Here is a 23,321-nt window from a genome sequence, read left to right as displayed (position 1 = left end):
TAGCTGCTGACCTCCCACACCCCGCTGAAGGAGTTCAGGGTGGAGAGCTGGAGTGAGGCACTTTGTGCTCCTGGAAACTGGCAGGACAGGTCTTCAGATAGTTATTCTCAGGAGCTGATATTATGAGTCCAATTCGTGTATCGTCTCATATCTAGAAAAGCACTAAAACCCTTCATGGCAATGACTATTTCTCATGACTAGAAGAAGCTTCATGAGACCAACAGAAACTTTCTAAAAAAAATAAATGTGCTTGATTGCATGTACTCCCCCTTTTACCACAATCATATATACTGTCCTTCCACCCATCTCTTTGGAACAGTTTCTCAGAGCTATCCGAGGTGCTGTCTCCTGGGCTGCAGCCCCCACACTGCCCCAAATAAAACTTAACTTGCAACTCTCATGTTGTGCATTTTTTTTAAGTCAACATGTGTGTGTGTGTATGAATGTGTAGAGATATAGACATAGTATATAGCTATAGATGGGCTTCCCGACCAGCACTAGTGGTAAAGAACCTGCCCACCAATGCAGGAGATGTAAGACACTTGGGTTCGATCCCTGGGTCAGGAAGATCCCCTGGAGGAGGACATGGCAATCCACTCCAGAATTCTTGCCTGGAGAATCCCATGGATAGAGGATCCTAGCAGGCTATGCTCCATAGCGTCGCAGAGTCAGGCATGACTGAAGCGACTAAGCAGAGCACAGCACATGGCCATAGATATAAAGCTCTCATTTTCTTTATCCTGTTCATCTATCAATGGACATTTAGGTTTTTTCCAGGTCTTGGTTATTATATATACATAATTCTGCAATGAGCATGGTGGAGCAGATACCTCTTCAAGATAGTGATCTCATCTCCTTTGGATATGTACCCAGAAGTACATACCATATGGGTCATATGGTAATTCTGGTTTAAGTTTTTGAGGAACTTTAAACCATTTCCACAATGGATGCACCAATTTACATTCCTACCAATGGTACACAAATGTTCTCTTTTCTCTACATTCTCTCCAACACATATCTCTTGTCTTTGGACAGTAGCCATTCTAACAGGCACAAGGTGATATTTCATTGTGCTTTTGATTTGCATTTCCCTGACAGTTAGTGACACTGAGCACCTTTTCATGTACTGTTGGCCGTTTGTATATCTTCTTTGGAAACATTTGGTTCCTTTGCCCATTTTTTTTTTCTTTTTGCAATTGAGTTGTATGAATGAGTTCCTTATATATTTTGGATATTAGACTCTTATTTGGATATATGATTTGCAAACATTTTTTCCAATTCTGTAGGCTGCCTTTTCATTTTGTTGATGGTTTCCTTTGCTGTATAGAAGCTGTTTAGTCTGATGTAGGTCCCACTTGTTTACTTTAAGCTTTTAATGCTTGTGCTTTTGGTGTCATATCCAAATAATTATTGCTAAGATCAATGTCAAGAAGCTCTTTCTCTGTTTTCTTCTAGGAGCTTTATAGTTTCAGGTCATACATTTAGGTCTTTAATCCATTTTGAGTTCATTTTAAAAATTGAAGTATTGTTGATTTACAATGTTTCAGGCATACAGCAAAGTGATTCAGTCACACATTATTTTTCAGATTCTTTTCCATTATAGGTATTACAAGATACTGATTATAGTTCCCTGTGGTACACAGTACGTCCCTGTTGTCTATTATTTATATCTTATTTGTCTGGGAGTATGTATCTGTTAATCCCAAATTACTAATTTGTTCCTTCCCCTCACTATCACATTGATAACCATAAATTTGTTTTCTATGTCTGTGTGTCAACTTTTGTGAGTGTCAATTTGAATTAAAAAAACATACATATCTAAGACATCCTTAGTCATTTTACTCAGCTGTTATCCAGTGAAATGCTATTGACAAATACCACTTCCCTTGGAAACATCACTACTTGTAACAATCTTTCTTAGAGAAATGTTGTACTGTGCTTAGTTGCTGAGTCAGGTCAGACTCTTTGTGATCACATGGACTGCAGCCCAGGCTCCTATGTCCATGGGGATTCTCCAGGCAAGAATACTGGAGTGGGTTGCCATGCCCTCCTTCAGAGGATCTTCCCAACCCAGGGATCAAACCTAAAGTCTCCCGCATTGCAGGCAGATTCTTCATTTTACTTTATTTTTACTTTATTCTGAGCCACCAGGAAGCCCAAGAATACTGGAGTGGGTAACCTATCCCTTCTTCACGAGTCTTCCCCACCCAGGAATCAAACCGGGGCCTCCTGCATTGCAGGTGGATTCTTTCCCAGCTGAGCTACCAGCGAAGCCCTTCTTAGAGCCATACCTTTATTTTTTCCCTACTTTTCTCAAAGGTACATTTGTATTTAACTCTCCCCTCCATCAGGACTCTTTCCAATCTTTGAGAAAACAGACTTCCTAGGAAGTGATTCACTATTTTAATCATTCATTTACTAAACAAATTTAACCAGTTTACTGAGGACCTACCAAATACAGGGCAGATGTTGAGGAGGCAGTGGGAAGCAAACAGCAAAACAGTCTAGGGCTCCTGGTCTGAGAGGTGTGTACCCGCATCACAGTTCAGAAGGGGAATAAAAACAAGACATGGAGCTTCTCACCCAGCATCTCAAAAAACGTGACAGGACCCTCCCTGTCACTAAAAGCTTCGCAGACTCTCCCTATCTTGGCCTGAGGACTTGGCAGGTGAATCTATTGAGAGGGCGGTGAACCCAACCTCTGGCGGCTGCGGAGGGGACCGATTGGACGTTGAGGGGATGGAGGCCGCGGGTCCCACGCACCGCTGTCCTGAGTCAGGCGTCTCCTCTGCGTCCTGGATCCGCGGCGCCTGGGCACCCGGGTGTCCAACGGGGCCAGGACTCGCCCAGCCTAGTTCGCACGGAGAGGCCGGGGGCGGCCGGGGTGGCGGCCCCGCCCCGGGAGAGGCGTGCCGGGCCGGGCGTATTTGAGGCGCAGAGCCGGCCACCGCCCCGGCAGGACCACACCGCCTCTGCCCGAGCCTCCCCCGCGGCGCGCGAGCCAGTGCAGAGGCGTCGGGTAAGTGGCGGGGGCGCCGGGACGGGGGTGCAGGCGCGCCTGCTGCAAGGCCAGGGCGCCCCGGCGCAGCTCGGTGCGCGGCCCCCTTTGCCGGGCTGGGCGGGAGCCGGAGAAGGGGGCTTGGGTTCCCCGGGGGACCGCGCGTTCTGAGCCCAGGTTCCTTGGCTTCGAGCCCTCAAGAGAGGAGTCTGAGACTCGAGGAAAGTTAGCAACGACTTACAAAGACTCACTTGCATTTTCTCGCGGTGGACGGGCGTGTCACTCTCTGCGGCGACTGGGAGGCTCAGCCCCGGCTTCGCGCCCCGCGCCCCGGCTGGCCCGTGGTGTGTGGTGGGCGCGCGCGCATCCTCCCAGCTGCCTGCTCCAGCTGGGCGGGAGGAACAAGGTGCTCCTGCCTCCGTCGGCGGTGGAGACTGCCCCGGCACTCTGCGGGCGGTTCCTCGACTCTTAGCTTGGTTGTGGGTTGGGGATGTGTTCTGCTTCAGGCCAACAGAGTCCGGGGCTGCAGCCGCCCTCTGGATGCTGATCCCGCAGAAAATGGTGCTGCCCCTAGGCTGAGTGGGCATGTGCCCGGCTTGGCAAAGACCGCACACCCTCAGTTTTTGCATATCCCAGTCCAGATTTGAGCATGAACGATCTCAGACCTGTGCTGCGGACGTGTGGGGTGTGGCAGAATTGAATGTTCGTCCGAGTGTGCAGAGCCCTAGTTGAGGTGGGGAGGGGTTGCTTTTAAAACATGTTTGAGGACATATTCTAAATTGTGAGTTGCTCAAATCAAAGCACTAATTATGCCTGCGCTTTTACGAGTAGGAGCTCTGGGACACTGGGGCTGAGGTTGTGTCTTAGGCTTCATGCCCTGTCCTTAGCGATCCTGATTTCAGATACCTGGAATATTTGTAAAGTGACTCCTGGGAATTGGGTTGCTGGACAATGAGGACGGTTTGACTTCAGTGACCCAGTCTGTTTCTAGGATTCTGGAAAAGGAATGGAAGAGAGGCTCATTTTGTTCTGCAGAAAATGGTGGCAATAAGAATTGACCACTTGGCACAGAGCATGAGAAAAAATTTTCACCAACTTCCAAAATTCTGACTCACTTGCCCCAAGTTCACACAGTTGATCTTTCATGCTAGGAAACAGTGTTTCCATAAAAGTTCAATAATAAAATTCATTGTCCCACAAGAATGTCCTTTTCAGACATTGTCTTTGAATCCCCAGAGTCATGTCATCCATCCCTTTGATGACTGTGCCTCACCCTTAATCTTTGGGAGATTGGAGCTGCCTAAATTAATCATGTGGGGGGCTTTTGCTTAAAATCAGCATTCTCTCCATATTCCGGGGAGAAGTTTGATGATGGGTCTTGAACGTTTTGAGCTTAGAAGTATTAGGCGGATGCCTCACCAAGTTACATAAGAAGCAGAAGAGGAGGAGCACTGTTTGATAGATTGACCCCAAAAGCTCATTTTTTAAAATGAACTGTGGTGTTGGAGAAGACTCTTGAGAGTCCCTTGGACTGCAAGGAGATCCAACCAGTCCATTCTGAAGGACATCAGTCCTGGGTGTTCTTTGGAAGGACTGATGCTAAAGCTGAAACTCCAATACTTTGGCCATCTCATGCGAAGAGTTGACTCATTGGAAAAGACTCTGATGCTGGGAGGGATTGTGGGCAGGAGGAGAAGGGGACGACAGAGGATGAGATGGCTGGATGGCATCACCGACTCGATGGACATGAGTTTGGGTGAACTCTGGGAGTTGGTGATGGACATGGAGGCCTGGCGTGCTGCGATTCGTGGGGTCGCAAAGAGTCGGACACGACTGAGCAACTGAACTGAGGCTAGTCTCGCTCTGTTGAAAGGTCTTTCAGTTCGTTCAGTTCAATGATATTTTGCTCTGCTACAAATACGCAGCAGAGCTTTATAAAAAGACTTTTTATTTATTGCTGCTGCTGCTGCTAAGTTGCTTCAGTCGTGTCTGACTCTGTGCGACCCCATAGACGGCAGCCCACCAGGCTCCCCCGTCCCTGGGATTCTCCAGGCAAGAACACGAGTGGGTTGCCATTTCCTTCTCCAATGCATGAAAGTGAAAAGTGAAAGTGAAGTTGCTCAGTCATCTCAGACTCTTCTCGACCCCATGGACTGCAGCCTACCAGACTCTTCCACCCATGGGATTTTCCAGGCAAGAGTACTGGAGTGGGTTGCCATTGCCTTCTCCATTACATATTGCTGCTGCTGCTGCTAAGTCTCTTCAGTTGTGTCCAACTCTTAGCGATCCCATGGACTGCAGCCTATCAGGCTCCTCCACCCATGGGATTTTCCAGGCAAGAGTGCTGGAGTGGGTCGCCATTGCCTTCTAGTGAGGTCAGAAGGCTGTTATTGGTCTCAGCTATGATTTAGATACTGTTTGCCTAGAACTCTCTTCAGTCAGACTCTACATCTTATCCCTAATAGAGATCTATGTTCATATAATAAAATTTGAGGTGCTTATGTTACCTAAAGTACCAGTTGGCTTGTAAACTTCTTGTACCTGAGACTCATGGTAACTGATCAAAAACTTAGCCTCTCTTTCCTTTTAGTTTGGGACAGAGGCTTCTGCTGAGGACAGCTAGTTAACATTTTGTGGTCTGGTGCCTGAATGAATTCTTCTCATTAAATTCTGAGTGGTAAGCCTGCCAGGGCAGTAATTCTAGTTTGCTGCTGACTAAGTATCATGTGTTCTCTCTTAACTGATACTCAGCTTTTCCATATGGGGAAAAACAAATCAGTAACTGAGAGGTACAAAGTAACTTTAACTTCCTTATGGCTGAGGAACTGGGATGAAAAAGAAATCCTAGGAAAGGACCAGTTTCCTTTAAACTAGCATCTCTGAATTTGGCTTTGCAAATAAGCATTTCTCAAGCCTTGTTCCATGTTTCAGTAAGACCAGGAAGTAGCCCGCCTCTCCTGTGTTCTTTGGAGAGGAGTGCGGGCAGTGCTTGGAAATAGTTTATGATCTACTTCCCTTACAGCTTTTATAAAAGTTGGGGCCCTTTGTGGGCAGAAATTTCATAAGTCCTCCTGGGAATCCAGGCAACTGAATTAATTGCTACATGGGTCTAGAATAACATAGTATAGTGGATAGCAACTCTTTATTAAAAGGCAAAGCTGCAATTAACAGCAAATTAAAAGTGGTCTGCATTCTGACTCATGTTTAAATTCCTTGTTCTAAAGTGATACTGAACTAATTCTTGTAGGTTTTTCCAAATGTGAGGATTCAGATCGTATTTTTAAAATGTTTTTGCCTTTGATGAGGTGTTTCTTATCTGACTTCAAAATTCTCTGATTCTGGGAATGCCAGAGTTCACATACCTATAGTATTTGTACAGTGGGAAGTTTTTTTTTTTTTTTCTTTTTTACATTTGATTGTCTCTTTATATAAGCTACTCATCTAAAAAGAAATTTTCCAGGCAAGTAGGAAGATGTTTATCCAAACAGATTTTTAAAAATTGTTTTTTGGTTCTCCTTTTAAGTTCTAAGGTTGCTAACCTCGATTTAAAAAGAACATTGGTTAGAAACCTTTCCATCAGAGAGCTGATGGTTGGGAGCTGATATAATCAAAACAACGAATACCCAACTTTTAGGAAAGTAAGCTTTATCAGTTTAAACGTGGTTATAATTAGCAAAGTGACTGTGCAAAATGGCATCCTTGTATTCAGTATCACTGCACACTGCATGAGTCACCCAGCTAGTTTTTGACAAAAGCGTGATCTCTTTTTTGTTTACAATTTCAGCATCTTTATGCAGTTCCGAATGAGTAAGCCAGAGAATTAATTTCTAAATGAAGTAACTAATACTTTAGAAGGACTATACTTTAAAATGTCAGTGTGAGGTTTGCTACCAGTATAAAATCAGTCAGAATTAGGAGTCAGGATGTTTGGACTCAGGTCCCTGCCTGCCAATGACAGAATGGGCCACCATGTTAACTCTGAGACTCAGTTTCCTCACCTTTGAAGTAAGGATATTAACTTTTCCCTGTCAATCTCATAAGATTATTATCAGAATCAAAATAAGAAAGGTATGTGAAAGTGCTTTATAAACTGAAAACATCACAAATACAGGGTGTCATTATTCTAACAGGCTTCTAATGTGTCAGAGCACAATCCAATCTGTCATCCTTGGTGTTACATGAAACACAGCGGAAACAGTGGAATCTGCTTTGATGCTCCAGTTATTTTGGTCGAGTTGGAAAAGGGGGCTTCCCAGGTGGCTCAGATGGTGAAGGATCTGCCTGCAATACAGGAGACCCAGGTTCGATCCCTGGGTCGAAAGACCCACTGGAGAGGGAGAGCGCAACCCGCTCCACTCCAATCCAAAATAAACGGAATATGTTTGAACAGAGACTTGGAAAAGAATAAATGTTACATTTTGGGCTAGCTGTCTTCGTATGAGTTTCTGGTTGTGATCAGCCTTTAAGCATATCTAAGTTTAATTGGATTTATATTCATAGATGGGCTTCCCTGGTGGCTCAGCCTGTAATGTGGGAGACCTGGGTTTGATCCCTGGGTTGGGAAGGTCCCCTGGAGGAGGGCATGGCAACCCACTCCAGTATTCTTGCCTGGAGAATCCCCATGGACAGAAGAGCCTGGTGGGCTACAGTCCATGGGGTCGCAAAGAGTTGGACATGACTGACTAAGCACACGTATTCATGACCCTTTATGAGGCCAGGGGCACAGCTTTAGCCAGTTGTAACAACTGAAACCGCCTTCCTGTTTTTTATTGACCTGAATGGGTACTTTTATGTGAGGATACACATCTTCATTAGCTCAGGCCAGTGGTTCTCAAACCAGGCACAGTTTTGCCCTCCTCTTGCTTCCCCAGGGTTATTTCGAAACATCTTAAGACATTCTAGGTTATCACAGTGCAGGGGCCGGGGGGAGGGGGCACTGCTGTCAGCTTGTGTGTTGAAGCCAGGGACGCACATGATGCCCAGAAGGGCCCCTCCCTACGAAGAATCCCACCGGAAATGTCAGTGGTGCTGAGGTCAGGGATAAGCCCCAGCACAATGGGGATATTTAAAAGAAGTCAAAACACTTACGAAGTTATTGCTAAGCCACTGCTATGTTGCTCAGGAATGGAAGAATTTGTGTAATCAAAGGAACTAAACTTTCTGCCTACTGTGAAGTCCAAAATTGTTTCTTTCTGGCGTCCAAAGTGAGAAGCTTTATTTCTTGACTTAAGAAATATCCTTTCAAAGGACTTCACTGGCAGTCCAGTGGTTAAGACTCTGTGCTTCCACTGCAGGGGGTACGAGTTCCATCCCTGGTCGGGGAACTAAGATCCCACATGCCTCATGGCATAGCCAAAAAAGGAAAAGAAAGAAATGTCCTTTCTTTCCCTTTTCTGTAAGAACTCTTTAAGCTGGTTTTAAAATCTTTATTGAATTTGTTACAATATTATTTTATGTTTTGATTTTTTGGCCACCAGGCATGTGGGATCTTAGTTCCCCAACCAGGGATCGGACCTGCTCCCCCTGCATTGGAAGGGGAAGTCTTAACCACTGGATGGCCAGAGAAGTCCCTGTAACAACTCTTAAGTTCCTCCTGTGGTAGCAGCACACTTCTCTAGGCAGTGGCAGTCTTTTGGGGAAGGAAGTACAGAGGAGCACCGACTTTTGTGTTAAAGAGTAGAATATTATATACTAAATGCAGTGAAACAAGCCCTGGGAGAGTCACTGTGACTTCCCAATTAGATCACCTGCAGTTTCCAAATTGGAAGATGGGCATAGTGATAACCTGAGTGTATCCAAATATGTTTGAGAATGTCCAGATTTTAAAAGAGGTGTGCAAAAATAAAAAATTAATGGAAGGTAATATTGAACTGTATTATAAGTAACAGCAGAGTAAGATAAAATATCTGGTATATACATGAAACATACATTAAGTTCTAGGAGGACTTTTTGTCTGCTTTTGTTTTACCAAAAAGTCTAGATTTTGTATTTTTAGGACCTATCAAGCAGCCACCACTTAATGGATCATTTCTTAGAATAATTGAATAACTTTAACAAGTAGGCAACTTACGGCTTCCCAGGTGGTGCTGGTGGTAAAGAACACACCAGCCAGTGCAGGAGATGTAAGAGATGTGGGTTTGATCCCTGGCTCAGGAAGGTCCCCTGGAGGGGAGGGCATGGCAACCCACTTGTTTTCTTGCCTAGAGAATCCTATGGACAGAGGAGCCTGGTGGGCTATGGGTCCATAGGGTAGCAAAGAGTCCATGACTGAAGTGACTCAGCACACACATGTAGACAGCTTAAGGGAAAAGATTCTGATTACTGAAGATCCAGGTAACTGACCATAGCACAGGTGATTCTGGGCTGAGAAAATAACCCAGGCCTGAGGAGTCCCAAGCTGCCCTTCTCTCCTCACCGCCAGAGCACCAGCTCCAGGAGCAAGTGTAGAACATCTTGTTTGTTGGGAACTGGCACTGAGGGAGGAGCCAGAGAAGCAGGAGTAGTGGTCTCATGGCCCCCACTGAGGCAGCTTTGGGCAAGGCCAACCCTCTTTGGTAGCATCCTACCCCAAAATATTTTCCTCCAAATTGTCTTTTAAAAAAACTTGGTTTGTTATACTGCCAGATATTTTCATTTGGAATAACAAACACCTTTTTTTTTTAAAAAAGTACATCTTGTGCTCACCTTTCTTTGCTATTGCTTCATATCCCCAGTCTTACCTTCCTTTCAAGGTTTAGCTCAACACTGTCCCTGTTGGAAGTCATCTTTCCAGTTGTGACTTCTCGTAGCACATAGTCTGGCTCACAGCACCCATTACTTGTGACCCTTTCTGGCCTCTGGACCCTTTGATGATATATCTTAGCCAATTCTGTCTGCACACCCGGACCTGAGCCTGCCCAGTGCCTGGCACAGAACAGGCACACATTTGTGCAAATGAAGAAATAAGTCAGCAGCAGCAGCTATGTCTTAGGCAGTGGAGTGGGCAAGGCAGAGACTATCTTTCAAACACTAGGAGGAAGAACCAACGGCCTCCTCCTAAAACCTAGAAGGGGGTGTGGGGCTATCAGGGAGAACCGGAGGAGAGGTGGGCAAGATTCATCTGATGAACACTTTTTATGAGGTGGTGGAAAAAAAGAGCACAGGAAGGAAGGTGAAGGAGAACCAAAGACAAACCAGGACTGTTTACATTTGTTACCTAGGAAACAGCAGAGTATTGTACTTCCTGCTCTCCCACTTGTACTGTATAGCCTGTTACTTCCAGGATTCAGCCACAAGATAGTGTGATTAGAGTTCAGCTATGAGTTAAATAGGGCCTGGTGATTCAGGTGGAGAGCATCCTCACCCTTTGAGACATTTTTGTGGTTCCCCACCATTGATTTTGGCGTATTTGGAGAACAGACTTGTTTGTGTTAAGAGAATGCCTGTACGTTGACTTGACCTGCGCAATGAGCTGTTTGTGATGTTCACACAGAAACCAGTGAAATCTTTTAGGCTCAAATGATAACCCCTGTTTTTTTTCCTCCTTTCAGGAAAATGGCAGACGGTTTTTCGGTAAGTGTTTTATGTCTGTTTTCCTACCTTAATATATATACATTCATGCAGGATGAGGGGTTTTTGTTTGTTTTTTAACCACTCAAGTTTCCTGTTTAACTCTCCCACCACGTGGCTTCCTCTGGCCTCATCTGTCCAATGAGGGCTTGTTAGGTGGAGTCTTGTTTTTGCAGCAACAGGTTTGGGAAGAAAGCCAGGCAGAGAGAGGCCTCACTAACCGTAACCCCTTTACCAAAGGCCTAGGACAGAAGCTGGTGGATTCTGCTGGCAGGAGCTGAGAAGCCAACTGAGCAGAGGGCAGTGTGGTTCATTCTGAGCAACCTGATTTTTTTTTAACCCTAAAGTGCCCTCAACTCCTTCTCCCTTCCCAAATGCTGGAGTAAGAAGCAGCCAAAACCAATTCCTATTAGTATGCTTATGTATTCCCCAACTCCCTAATGGAATGACACGTCACCTAGAGCCACGAGCTCTGCTCAGGTTTGTTTGCTAAGTCAGGTTTGCTTTCCATCATCACGGAGCCCTCTGTTTCTCCCTCCCCCTCCCCCAGGCCACACCGGCTCCCTTCACAGCCTCACTGTGTTACCCCAACACCAGATCTAGGGTTGTGTTCCCGATGCATCAGAGGCAATCCTGGCAGATCATATTCGGTCAGTGGAGAAGTCTTTCCTGGGCATCTTCCATGTACCACCTGGCAGCGTGCTAAATACTGTAGAAAACAGGCAGGGAGAAAGCAGTCTCTTCCTAGAAAGGACACAATCCAACACTAGCACAGAGTCTTGCAGTCTGTAAAGAGCCGTCCCAAATGCTGCCTCACTTGTTTGTCACAACAATCATGTGAAATAGATCATTATCCCCGTTTTACAAGCAAAGACACTAAGTCCTAAACAGGTGACATGATAGCTCTGAAACTCTGGAGCTCTTGATCGATAACACTGGATTTCTTGATGGATGGCACTGAATTTTATACCAAATCTTCTGACTCCACATCGCAGGCTTCTCCCTGTGTACAAGGCAGCCTCTCTGGTACTAGCCTGGATGCCACTAAGTGGTAACTTACCTGGTGTACCCAAAGTGCAGTAGACATCCCGCAAAGGGAAGGCCAACACAACCAGGGCCACCTTGGTGGCAGGTTTTGCAGCCCAAGAGTATACTGAGTTTTGTGACTTTTTTTTTCCATGTCAGTTAGAAAGTATGTGCTTTTACATAAAGAATGCAAATTACAAAAAGGCAACCCTCAATGATCTGAGATGATGGGAGGCAAGAGTAAAGTGATAAAGCATGTATAATACCATAGTCAAATTTTGGTCTTAGGAACTCAAAACTAAAAGGTTGGAAAAACTTTATTGATGTGAATTTCGTATCTTCACCACATCCCTCTAATTCTTAGATCACATATTCCTGAAAATTCTGTTGTGATTGTTCTTCATCCTATAATTTTTTTAATGTCTTTTTTTTCCAGCTTAATGATGCCTTACGTGGATCTGGAAAACCAAACCCCCAAGGTTGGCCTGGTTCATGGGGAAACCAGCCTGCCGGGGCAGGAGGCTACCCAGGAGCGGCCTATCCTGGGGCCTACCCTGGACAGTCCCCTCCTGGCCCCTACCCTGGACAAGGACCTCCTGGCCCCTACCCTGGACAGTCCCCTCCTGGCCCCTACCCTGGACAAGGACCTCCTGGGGCCTACCCTGGCCCAACAGCACCTGCTTATCCTGGACCAACTGCACCGAGTGCCTACCCCGGACCTGGGGCCTACCCACCCCCTGCACAGCCAAGTGCTCTTGGAGGCTACCCTGCTGCCAGCTTCTATGGCATCCCTTCTGGACCCCTGGTAAGATGGAGTGAATCATTTAGTAAACTTCAGTGTGCTCAGGACCAAGTTAATAAAGAACACGGCTGGGACTTCCCTAGCAGTCCAGCGGCTAAGACTCCATGCTCCCAGTGCAGGGGGCCTGAGTTTGACCACTGATCGGGGAACTAGATCCCACATGCCACAACTAAGACCCAGCACAGCCAAATAAATAAATATTTAAAAAAGAAAGAAAATGGTAATTGTCTGGAGCGGTAGTTGTCATCACTTTGTAGTGCTCTGACTGGAAGCTGGCGCTGGGCACTAGTGACCTGCAGAGGGCTTCGGGAGACCTGAAGCTTGAAACTCACTGCTTAGAGCCATTTTGCAAGGACCAGGCACAGTGTATGTTGGTTCAATAGAAAAATTAGTTTCCGGTGCTTAGTATATGTACTGTTAGTTTAAAGAGAAGCCAATGTGTTTTGAAGGCAACTGTAAAGCAGCTTTAATATAAATCAAGATCATAGTAATGGCTGTCATTATTACTGATAAACACCGAATATATAACATGCGCCAGCTGTGTGCTTATTCATGGATGCTCCCATTCAACTCCATAAGCACCCTGTAAGATACTGTTATTATCGCCACTTTACAAATAAGGAAATAGGGCAATAAAGGGTTATACAACCTTCCCATGGTCATAGAGGGGAAATTTGGGGCAACCACAGTAATCTGGTTTTTAAAAACCTTCTAAAGATAATTTTGTGATCTAAGGGTTGAATTTTCATTTATATTAAAACTCATTTTAATAAATGAATTCTAACCGTAAAACCCAACTCTGGGGGTTCCAGACCCATCTCCAAACAGTCTAGCTGTGAGAAAAGATACATATATGAGAAAAGAGTTCAATAGCAGTGTGAGATCAGCCCCTTCCAGGAGTGTGATGGCACAGGGAGTATTTGCTCTGCTTATTGGTCAGCTTAGAGGAGAGCAGACAGACAGCATCAGGCGCATGAGAGGCGATGCGCAGGACCTGGACCACACACAGGTAGTCAGTTTAGACAGGAAAATGGAAATTCTTGAAGGAAGAGGCAGTGGGAAAGAGATTGAAGAGGAGGAACCCCAGAATCTAGTGGTTAAGTCTTGTTTTTGTTCAGTCACTAAGTCGAGTCTGACTCTTTGTGACCCAATGGACTGCACCACACCAGGCTTCCCTGTCCTTCCCTACCTCTTGGGGTTTTCTCAAACTCATGTTCATCGAGTTGTTGATGCCATCCAACCATCTCATCCCTTGTCGCCCTCTTCTCCTGCCCTCAATCTTTCCCAGCATCAGGGTCTTTTCTAATAAGTAGGCTCTTCACATCAGGTGGCCAAAATATTGGAATGTCAGCTTCAGCATCAGTCCTTCCAATGAATATTCAGGGTTGATTTCCTTTAGGATTGACTGGTTTGGTCTCCTTGCTGTCCAAGCGACTCTCAAGTCTTCTCCAGCACCAAAAATTCAAAAGCATCAATTCTTTGGTGCTCAGCTTTCTTTATGGTCCAACTCTCACATTCGCATATGACTGCTGCAAAAACCACAGCTTTGACTATACAGACCTTTGGAATCAAAGTGATGTCTCTACTCTTTAATAGCTTTTCTTTCAAAGAGCAAGAGTCTTCTTATTTTGTGACTGCAGTCACTATCTGCCGTGATTTTGGAGTCCAAGAAAATAAAATCTGCCAGTTTCCCACTTTTTCCTCATCTATTTGCCATAAAGTGATGGGACCATATGCCATGATTTAGTTTTTTTGATTGTTGAGTTTTAGCTAGCTTTTTCACTCTCCTCTCTCATCCTTATCAAAAGGCTCTTTAGTTCCTCTTCACTCTCTGCCATTAGAGTGGTATCATCTGTATATCTGAGTGAAGTGAAGTGAAAGTGAAGTCGCTCAGTCGTGTCCGACTCTTTGCGACCCGTGGACTGTAGCCCACCAAGCTCCTCCGTCCATGAGATTCTCCAGGCAAGAATACTGGAGTGGGTTGCCATTTCATTCTCCAGGGGATCTTCCCGACCCAGGGATAGAACCCAGTTCTCTCATATTGCAGGCAGACGCTTTAACCTCTACACCACCAGGTAAGCCCCTGAGGTTGTTGATATTTCTCCTAACAATCTTCATTCAGTCCAGCATGTCACATGATGTACTCTGCACAGAAGTTAAATAAGCAGGGTCACAATATGCAGCGTTGACATACTCCTCTTGCAATTTTGAACGAGTTCTTTTGCAATTTTGAACCAGTTCATTGTTCCATGTCCAGTTCTAACTGTTGCTTCTTGACCTAAAGGCAGATTGCTCAGAAGGCAGGTAAGGTGGCCTGGTATTCCCATCTCTTTAAGAATTTTCCAGTTTGTTGTGATCCAGTCAAAGGCTTTCATGTAGTCAAATGAAGCAGAAGTGGACATTTTTCTGGAATTCTCTTGCATTTTCTATGATTCATGGATGTTGGCAATTTGATTTCTTGTTCTTTTCTAAATTCAGCTTATACATCTGGAAGTTCTTAGTTCACATACTGTTGAAGTCTAGCTTGAAGGATTTTGAGCATTTCCTTGCTAGCATTTGAAAAGAGTACAACTGTATGGTAGTTTGAACATTCTTTGACATTACCTTTCTTTGGAATTGGGATGAAAACTTTCCTTTTCCAGTCCTGTGGTCATTGCTTACTTTCCCAAATTTTCTGACATGTTGAGTACAGCACTTTAACAGTGGCAAAGAATCCGCCTGCCAATTCAGGAGACACAGGTTTGATCCCTGGGTGGGGAAGGTCCCCTGGAGAAGGAAATGGTAATCTACTCCAGTATTCTTGCCTAGGAAATCCCATGGAGAGAGAAGCATGGCAGGTTACAGTCCATGGGGTCGCCAAAGAGTCAGACATGACTTCGTGACTAAACCCCAACAACAAAGAGTCAAAAAACGACTGGCTTTTCAAGGCTGGACAGGGAGAATGTCAGCCAAGGGTCAGCCCAAACCAGGAACTCAGGAAGGGGATCAGATCGGGGAGAGGCAGGGGAGACCATTGCAGTTCACACTGGTTGGATTTGTGGCACCAGTAGCAAAGCCAGATGGGAAGAAGCACAGGACTAATACAGATCAGATCAGAGCTAGAGAGAAAAAGACTTGGGCAATGGTCCAACCCAGGGGGAAATAATCTTAAAGGAAAAAGAGAAGAAGCCAAGATAGAGCAGTGTAACTATTTATAACACCGTGAACACAGACGGTCAGTAAATATTTGTTGAATGAACTGGGGAAGGTATTAACTGGAAAGTTCCCATTCAACAAACATTGAGTACCTGCCACCTTTAAAGCACCACACAGGGCCTGTGTGAATTAAACAGAAGAACGCCTCAGAGGCCTAGAAGGTGCCAGTGTTTGCCTGCAGGGAGCAGAGCCACCAGGACGAACATGTCATATGACAAGGATCTTAAGAGTGGCACAGAGATGTTAATGTTGATTGCAAGGTCTAGCTTAAGCCTCTCCAAAAAACAGGCTCCATGGATGAATTATGGATTAGGATGGCCCTTATCATGAGAGATACAGTCTCCAGAAGGGAACATATTGTCTTTGGCACTGATTAACTGATGGCCTTTTTCTTGATTGTTGTAGTTATGTAGGGAGCCATCTCTCTTCAGACCCTGGACAAGGTGGCCTGAGAGTCTGAAAAGATGGTTTAAAGTAGGGTTACATATTATTCACATATATTAATAGTGGCTGAACTCTAGCAATGTCTTTTTCTTTCTTCTCTCAAGAAAACATGACTTGTTTGGGGGGGGGCGGTTGGTAGCTGCATGGCATGTGGGATCTTAGTTCACCAACTGGGGTGAACTAGGGTGAACTCACACTCCCCGCAGCAAAAGCACAGCATCTTAACCACTGGGCTGCCAGGAAACTCCCCTGGAACATGACTCTTTCTTGATATATACGCATTCTTTTATTCCCAGAATGTGCCTTATGACCTGCCTTTTCCTGGAGGAATCATGCCTCGCATGCTGATAACAATCCTGGGTACAGTAAAGCCCAATGCGAACAGGTAAAGAGCAAAATTAGCAAGTCTAACATATTGATTGATTGATTTTGGAATAAAGGGTGATCTGTTTTAAATTTTAATGGAATTTTAAAAATAACATTTAGAATCTTGGCTATACCATAGTTTGATTTCCCCATAAATCAATACACAGTCTCACCAAGAGGACAAATCCCTTGCTAAGTCTTGGGTCAAGAAGAAAAAGATGCCTAGCTGATCTGAGAGCTTAAATATTATATCTCCTGTCTTCATATTGGTACAATCTCCCTGGAGCTGTGAAGGTCATGATACACTCTCAGATTTGTGAGCTTGGTTGCCTTTTCCATGTTCATACTCTTGGCCTGGTCTACAGATGATAAGTGACATGGGGAACCCTAGTGTTCTGAGTAGACACTATTTACTTAAAAGGTTTGAAAAAACTTTACAAGTTAAAGTAATTTGTCAAAATAAATCAGTCTTCACCATTGGTATTGCTTTGGTTGAGGTGAACGAGAAGGGGCTAAGATTTTGAGTTCACTTCGGAAAATCCATGCTGATTTACAGCTGCCTTGGAACACCGGACTCTGGTTATCACCACTGGTTATATTTACATATATCCTGAAATTGTTCAGTATGTCTGTCCTTGAGGTTGGTGGTACCATTAAAGCTCCAATAGCCATTAATTAATCTGTTTCTGGGTCTTGTCTATAGACAATACACAAAAGGTACAAATTCAAGCTGTGTACACAGGTTTATTTAATTCTGTAAACAGCCTCTGTGAGTACCTGTCACTTTGATCCTGGTGAATCAGCTGGAGCAACCTCCTCTGTTACCAGGAGGTGGACAGGTTCTGATCAGATCATTTTACATTCAGCCAACCAGTTCACTCCACCTCCAGCCAGCCTCTTCTGGTTCTACATGGTAGTCACTATCTTAAGCTAGCTCTTCCTGCCACACAGCCTAGACAGCTTCTCTCAGCACAGTACTTCCCTACACAGTAAAAACTGGTCTCACAGCAAGTTATAAAACATATACTCAATATATCTTCTGCCTGTATCCTCATCCACCTTGCCTCCCAAAGTAACACAGGACCCAGAGCCCCGTTCCTGTGCAGGCAGCACTCATGATTAGGTAATATCTGCTCTCCTGAGGCAGCTGCTGTTAAGCAGAACCACAATGGCATCTTTGCTTTACTTAGGACTATCACACTAGAAAGGCTGGGCTTCCCAGGTGGCTCAGTGGTAAAGAATCTCCCTGCTAAGCAGGAGACACGAGTTCTAATCCTGAGTCAGGAAGATCCCCTGGAGGAGGAAATGGCTATCTATTTCAGTATTCTTGCCTGGGAAATCCCATGGACAGAGGAGCCTGGCAGGCTACAGTGCGTGGGGTCGCAGAGTCTAACACGACTTAGGAACTAAACCACCACCATCACCACTAGAAAGGTTAGAGACTGTGGCAGGTTACAACCAATTTTGGTTGAAATGATTAAAGTGGTAGTAAACTGAGAAATGTATTGCTTTGAGCTGCAACATCTTTGTGAGGAATCACATGAAAGAAGAAAAAGCCTTGAAGTGGTAGAGATGACAATTACCTTTTCACTGCTGAGAAAGTACAAGTGTTGCCCATCAAATACAAGTTCTATTGCCATTTGACTATATTGGTTCTTTTCCTGTGAATTTAATCATTGATGGTTGTATGTATGTTACTGGGTGAATGAAAACACCCAAAGGATCATTGTTAATAGGTCTAGAATGCAGACCTTGCTTTAAAACAAGAGCTGCTTTTTTTTTTAACAGAACCAGCTGCTTCTGATATTAGTGCTCTGGGGAGCACACTTTTGAGAAACTGTGTGGAAAGGGTAGTGCTTTAATAGCCAGAGAACTTGTGTTTGTATTAACATCCAAGGAGAGAGATCAGGGTAGAAAGTTTATCCAGCACTTCCATTAATTCCACTTCACATCACAGAATGTTTAACACATTTATTATTATGACTTTACAACTCAGCAACAGGATACTGAACATTAACTATGTTATATCATTCTTGCTGTTTTAGGACTAGGTTTTCCAGTTAACTATGAGGAAGCTAGGGATTTGATAGCACTTTATGTGACTAGTTTACTTTTAATAGGGATTGAAAGTAAACTGTGAGGACAGGAAAGAGGTAGGCATATTCCCATAATGTCAGGTATAAAGTGCCCTCAAAGTGGCCCCAAACCTCTGCAAAGAAACCTTGACCATGTTTATATGCAGAGATAGTAAAAAGGGAAATACAGATAAATAGGATATAACCAAAGACAACAAGGCTAAAAACTCAACACATATTGTCTTGTTTACTGTGGGATACTGTGGTAGTATGTCGAATATAGTAGTGCCCCTTATCTGAGGTTTTGCTTTCCACAGTTTCAGTTACCCAAGGTCAATCACAGTCTGAAAATATTAAGTAGAAAATTCCAGAAATAAACAATTCATAAGTTTTAAGTTGCCAACACTGTACACAGCATGGTGAAATCTCATGCTGTCCAGCCCCATCCTGCCCAGGCTACAAAACCATCCCTTTCTGCTGCATATCTGGTCTATTAGGTATCAGATCTACTGTCACGGCACCCTGGTGCTTGTGTCCACATAACCCTTATTTTACCTAATAATGGCCCCAAAAGCAAGAGTAGTGATGCTGGCAATTCACATATGCCAAAGAGAAGCTGTAAAGGGCTCTCTTGAAGTGAAAAGGGGACAGTACTCAATAAGGAAAGAAACAATTATACACTGAGGTTGCTAAGATCTAGAGTAAATACAAATCTTTTGTCCATGAAATTATGAGAAAGGGAAAAGAAACTCATGCTTTTTTTTTGTCATACCTCAAACTGTAGAAGTTATGGCCCCAGTGCATAAATGCTTAGTTCAGATAGGAAAGGTATTAAATGTATACAATATTTTGAGAGAGAGACCATGACTTTTACAATATATTGTATAGTTTTTCTGTTTTATTAGTTGTTAATCTCTTACTGTACCTAATTTATAAATTAAACTTTATTATATGTCCATATAGGAAAAAGTATATGTGTATAGTTGGACAGATAATTTGGTTCAATACTATTCGTGGTTTCAGCCATCCACTGGGGGTCTTGGAACACACATCCCATGCACGAGGTAGAAGTACTGTACTTGGCCCAGTATACTTTCCAGTTTGAACCCATTCTATGGTTTATTTGCTTTCTGTTTAGAAAATTGTCCTGTACTTTATAAATGATTTGCTCTTTAGAAAAGTATATGTTCTTCACTTGATACAAATGTACAACTCGAATCATTTTACTAACTCTGACTTTTGACTTAAAACAGACTTGCTTTAGATTTCAAGAGAGGGAATGATGTCGCCTTCCACTTTAACCCACGCTTCGATGAGAACAAGAGAGTCATCGTTTGTAATTCAAAGCTGAATAATAACTGGGGAAAGGAAGAAAGACAAATGGCTTTCCCATTTGAAAGTGGTAAACCTTTCAAAGTAAGTTACTGCTATTATATATTGATAATGTATATTTCTCATGGGGAATCAAGCTTAAACCACAACACACTGGAAATTAATTTTCATCAGTTGTCCTGGGACACCTAACCAGTACATCTGCTCCCCATCCCAGGGGAATGGTCTCAGAAATAGTGGAACATTCCTCAACTCCATTTAGGCACCTCACCATTGTCCCTGTTACCAGCCCTCTGAGTTTAGTCACCCCTAAACTGATTTTCTGGAAATGAGAAACATAGCATCTTTAATTTAAAAGGCAGAAAATCTCTCTCTTTTTTGGCTGTAATGTGAGGCCTGTGGGGCAAATCTGCTCCCCCTGCAGTGGAAGCAAGAAGTCTTAACTACTTGCCAGGGAAGTCTCCTAGAAAGTCTTTATGATATAGTTGGGCTGAGATTTAATTCCTTAAAATGGCATGGTTAGCATGGCAATCAAAACTAGTTTTTAAACTCTAAAATTAATTCATGCTTGTTTATGAAAAGAAAAATTTACAGATTTTTTTTACTAAAAAGTCCTCCATCCTTTACCCCTCCCCCATCCTCACAAAACTTACAACTTGAGTTATCTTTCCAGTGTTTTCTTATGACAAGCAACACTTTTATTTTTAAGCATGGCTTCAACAAATATTAGGTCCACAGTGTTGGGTTAGTGTTGACTATACAGTGGGCAATAAAACAGCTAGACCATCAGTTCCTCAGGGGCAGGGACTAACAGGGTCTATCTTCTACATTTGGTGGACATCTTTCCTTCTCAGAACATTGTCACCTAATACTTCATTGTTTAGACATGCAGTAATTCAACCAGTACCCTACTGATTAAAATTTGGAGTATGGAAATATTACAAACAGATAAAACCTGGAAAGCTTTATTTATTTTACGAAAATACTGTGATAACTATCCTAATACATCTTTGCTTCCTAGAAGAGTAATTTTACTCAAAAAATATATATGTTTAAAATTTAGATGAAGATATTGCCAAAGTGCTGCTTCCAAAATGATGTTAGAATTAACACATCCTCTAACTACTGGGAGCTTGTTTCTCTTACTCTTGCCAAAACTGGTTATTATCCATCTTCATAACATTCACTTCTCTAAACAGACAATTCCTACTTTAGCATTTATTTTTATTTTTACTTTCAGTGTTTGAGACCATACAAAAGCTTTAAGTTTTTATGTAGAGGAATGATTAATCTTTTCCTCTGTGGCTTCAATTATATACCCTTTTAAAAATTTATCATTTTGTTCCATTTAAATCTTTGAATAATTTGGAATTTATTTTTTTCTGGAAAGTTACTTTTCTGACTTTAATTAGTTCTACAAGTGATCAGAAAGATGAAATTTTAGACACCCTGAGGTTAGGTTTTAAAAGGAATGGGCATTTCTCACAGTTTTGTGTACGTGCCATTTCAGATACAAGTGCTGGTTGAACCTGACGTTTTCAAGGTTGCAGTCAATGATGCTCACTTGTTGGAGTACAATCATCGGGTGAAAAATTTTGGGGAAATCAGCACGCTGGCAATTTCTGGTGACATAACTCTCACCAGTGCTTCGCACACTATGCTATAATCTTAAATGGGCAGATACTTTTGTAAAGAAATGAATTTGAACGTAAACCTTACACATTTAAAGGTTTCATGTTGAGTGAAAAATTTTACCTTTATTCATCAATGTCCTTCTTGTAAATCACTGATTTAATAAATATTCTAAGAGTTACTTGTCTTTATATGTAATTTAATTGGGGCAATTTATTGTTGATAATACACAATGGACTTAAAGGAAAAAGAAATATGTGGCAATGTTAATACTGCATTAGAGTCTCCCAGTTTTCAATATTTGAAACTGTATTTTTAAAAAGAAATGAGGAGTAAATACTACCACAAAATTAACCTCTCTCTTCTATAGTTTGGTAAAAACCAATGGATACTACAAAAAAATCATTCTTCTATTGTCTTACTTAAGGAAACATATTCAAGAAATAAGAAAAGTTTACATACATATAAACTTTTGGACTTCTTTTAACTATTTTATCTCTCTAAACTATACTTCATGGTTTCAAATCATTAATTTATACCAACATCAATCTTCCTTTGGGTTCTTTTGGTTTTATGAAATCTCCAGATTTGTAGAAGGAAAAAAGTAGGTTTTTATTTGAAAATCCCATTGTCAATATTCTATCAACCATGCCTTTCTGCCCTTCTTCATTACCAGGAAGGTCAAAGATTAATATAATTTCAAAACTAGGATATGCTCAGACCACTTCCTTTTACAGAAAACCAAATTATTATTTGATCTGTTACTGTTTCTACAGTACCATCTCAACCATGATCTCCTGCAGAGATCAGAATGCAGGAGGTTTATGAGGGAGTATATGCCCTTTCTCTCAACAGCTGTGAAGGCAAGAAAGTACATGACTGGGCAGAGAGAGAAGTGCAGCATCCACGCCTCCGTCTACCCTACAGGGATTCTGAGCTGGGATGATCCTTTAAAGTTGTCGAGAGGGGGATAGGCCTTCATATTTTCACTTCATCTCATTTCTTTTTTCATTTTTGGAAAAGCTCTGGTTCTACCCAGTTTTCTTTCATTTTGTCTTTAAAGGTTTTCTTAATACCTCATAATTCTAGAATCCAGTAGCCCAAGGACATTCCATCCAGTTGTAGGGCATATTGACGGCTGCCTAACTGACTCATTCCCTGCTACCTAACAGTCCTGGTTTTACCCAGGTATAATCCCAGGTAAAACAGGGAATCCTGATTAAGTAAATCCCAGATGAGAGGCAGATGGAGACGTGGCATTAATTGGCCTAACCAAACTAAAGGGAAGGACATAGCTCTGATTACCACTAGCAGCCATCTTATCACCCCCAAGCACCCAGCATTAGAGATGCTGACACCAAGGATGCCAGAATGAACTGTGAACAGATATTGGACCTTGATGCATCATTGAGCTGTTGACTGTGAAGTGCCTGAAATCACCATGACAACATTATAATAATGAACTTCCTGTTGTTAAGCCAATTGGAGTTCATTGCATTGTTACTTTAAAAGCCAAAAGTTTTCTAAGTGATTCAACAGTACATCTTATTAAACCTAAAAAAAATGTTTACTGACTGACATTGTTTTAGTCTCATCTGCTTTATCAATGGCAACCCACTCCAGTATTCTTGCCTGGAAAATCTCATGGACAGAGGAGCCTGGCAGGCTACAGTCCACGGGGTCGCAAAGAGTTAGACACAACCGAGCATGCACACACTGACTTCATCCTTGAGGGCAAATGTTATCTTATTGTTATATTACATATCGCTTTATGTATGTTCTAAGTCTTGGGTTGCTCTGTACTCATCTCTTTTACATGTTCATGGCCTTGGACCCTTAGAAAACTCCCAACTTTGATAATACTGTCTTTTCTACAAGCCCAACACAACTTCCTCTAACAAAA

General features: G+C 43.0%; 1 protein-coding gene across 1 annotated transcript; it reads left to right on the top strand.

The window, feature by feature from the left end:
* The first annotated feature begins 2,903 nt into the window (after positions 1–2,903).
* Positions 2,904–21,599, top strand: LGALS3 (galectin 3). Its single transcript, XM_040226392.1, has 6 exons — positions 2,904–3,019; positions 10,528–10,549; positions 12,009–12,377; positions 16,310–16,398; positions 19,708–19,870; positions 21,297–21,599. Exons 2-6 carry the CDS (start codon positions 10,532–10,534, stop codon positions 21,450–21,452), a joined length of 795 nt encoding a protein of 264 aa, XP_040082326.1. The 5' UTR covers positions 2,904–3,019; positions 10,528–10,531; the 3' UTR covers positions 21,453–21,599.
* The last annotated feature ends 1,722 nt before the right edge of the window (positions 21,600–23,321 follow it).

The sequence above is a fragment of the Oryx dammah genome, unplaced genomic scaffold (genome assembly GCF_014754425.2).
Source record: "Oryx dammah isolate SB20612 unplaced genomic scaffold, SCBI_Odam_1.1 HiC_scaffold_26, whole genome shotgun sequence".
Lineage (NCBI taxonomy): Eukaryota > Metazoa > Chordata > Mammalia > Artiodactyla > Bovidae > Oryx > Oryx dammah.
The sequence above is the reverse complement of the archived record's forward strand: the minus strand, read 5'-3'. Positions and strand labels throughout refer to the sequence as shown.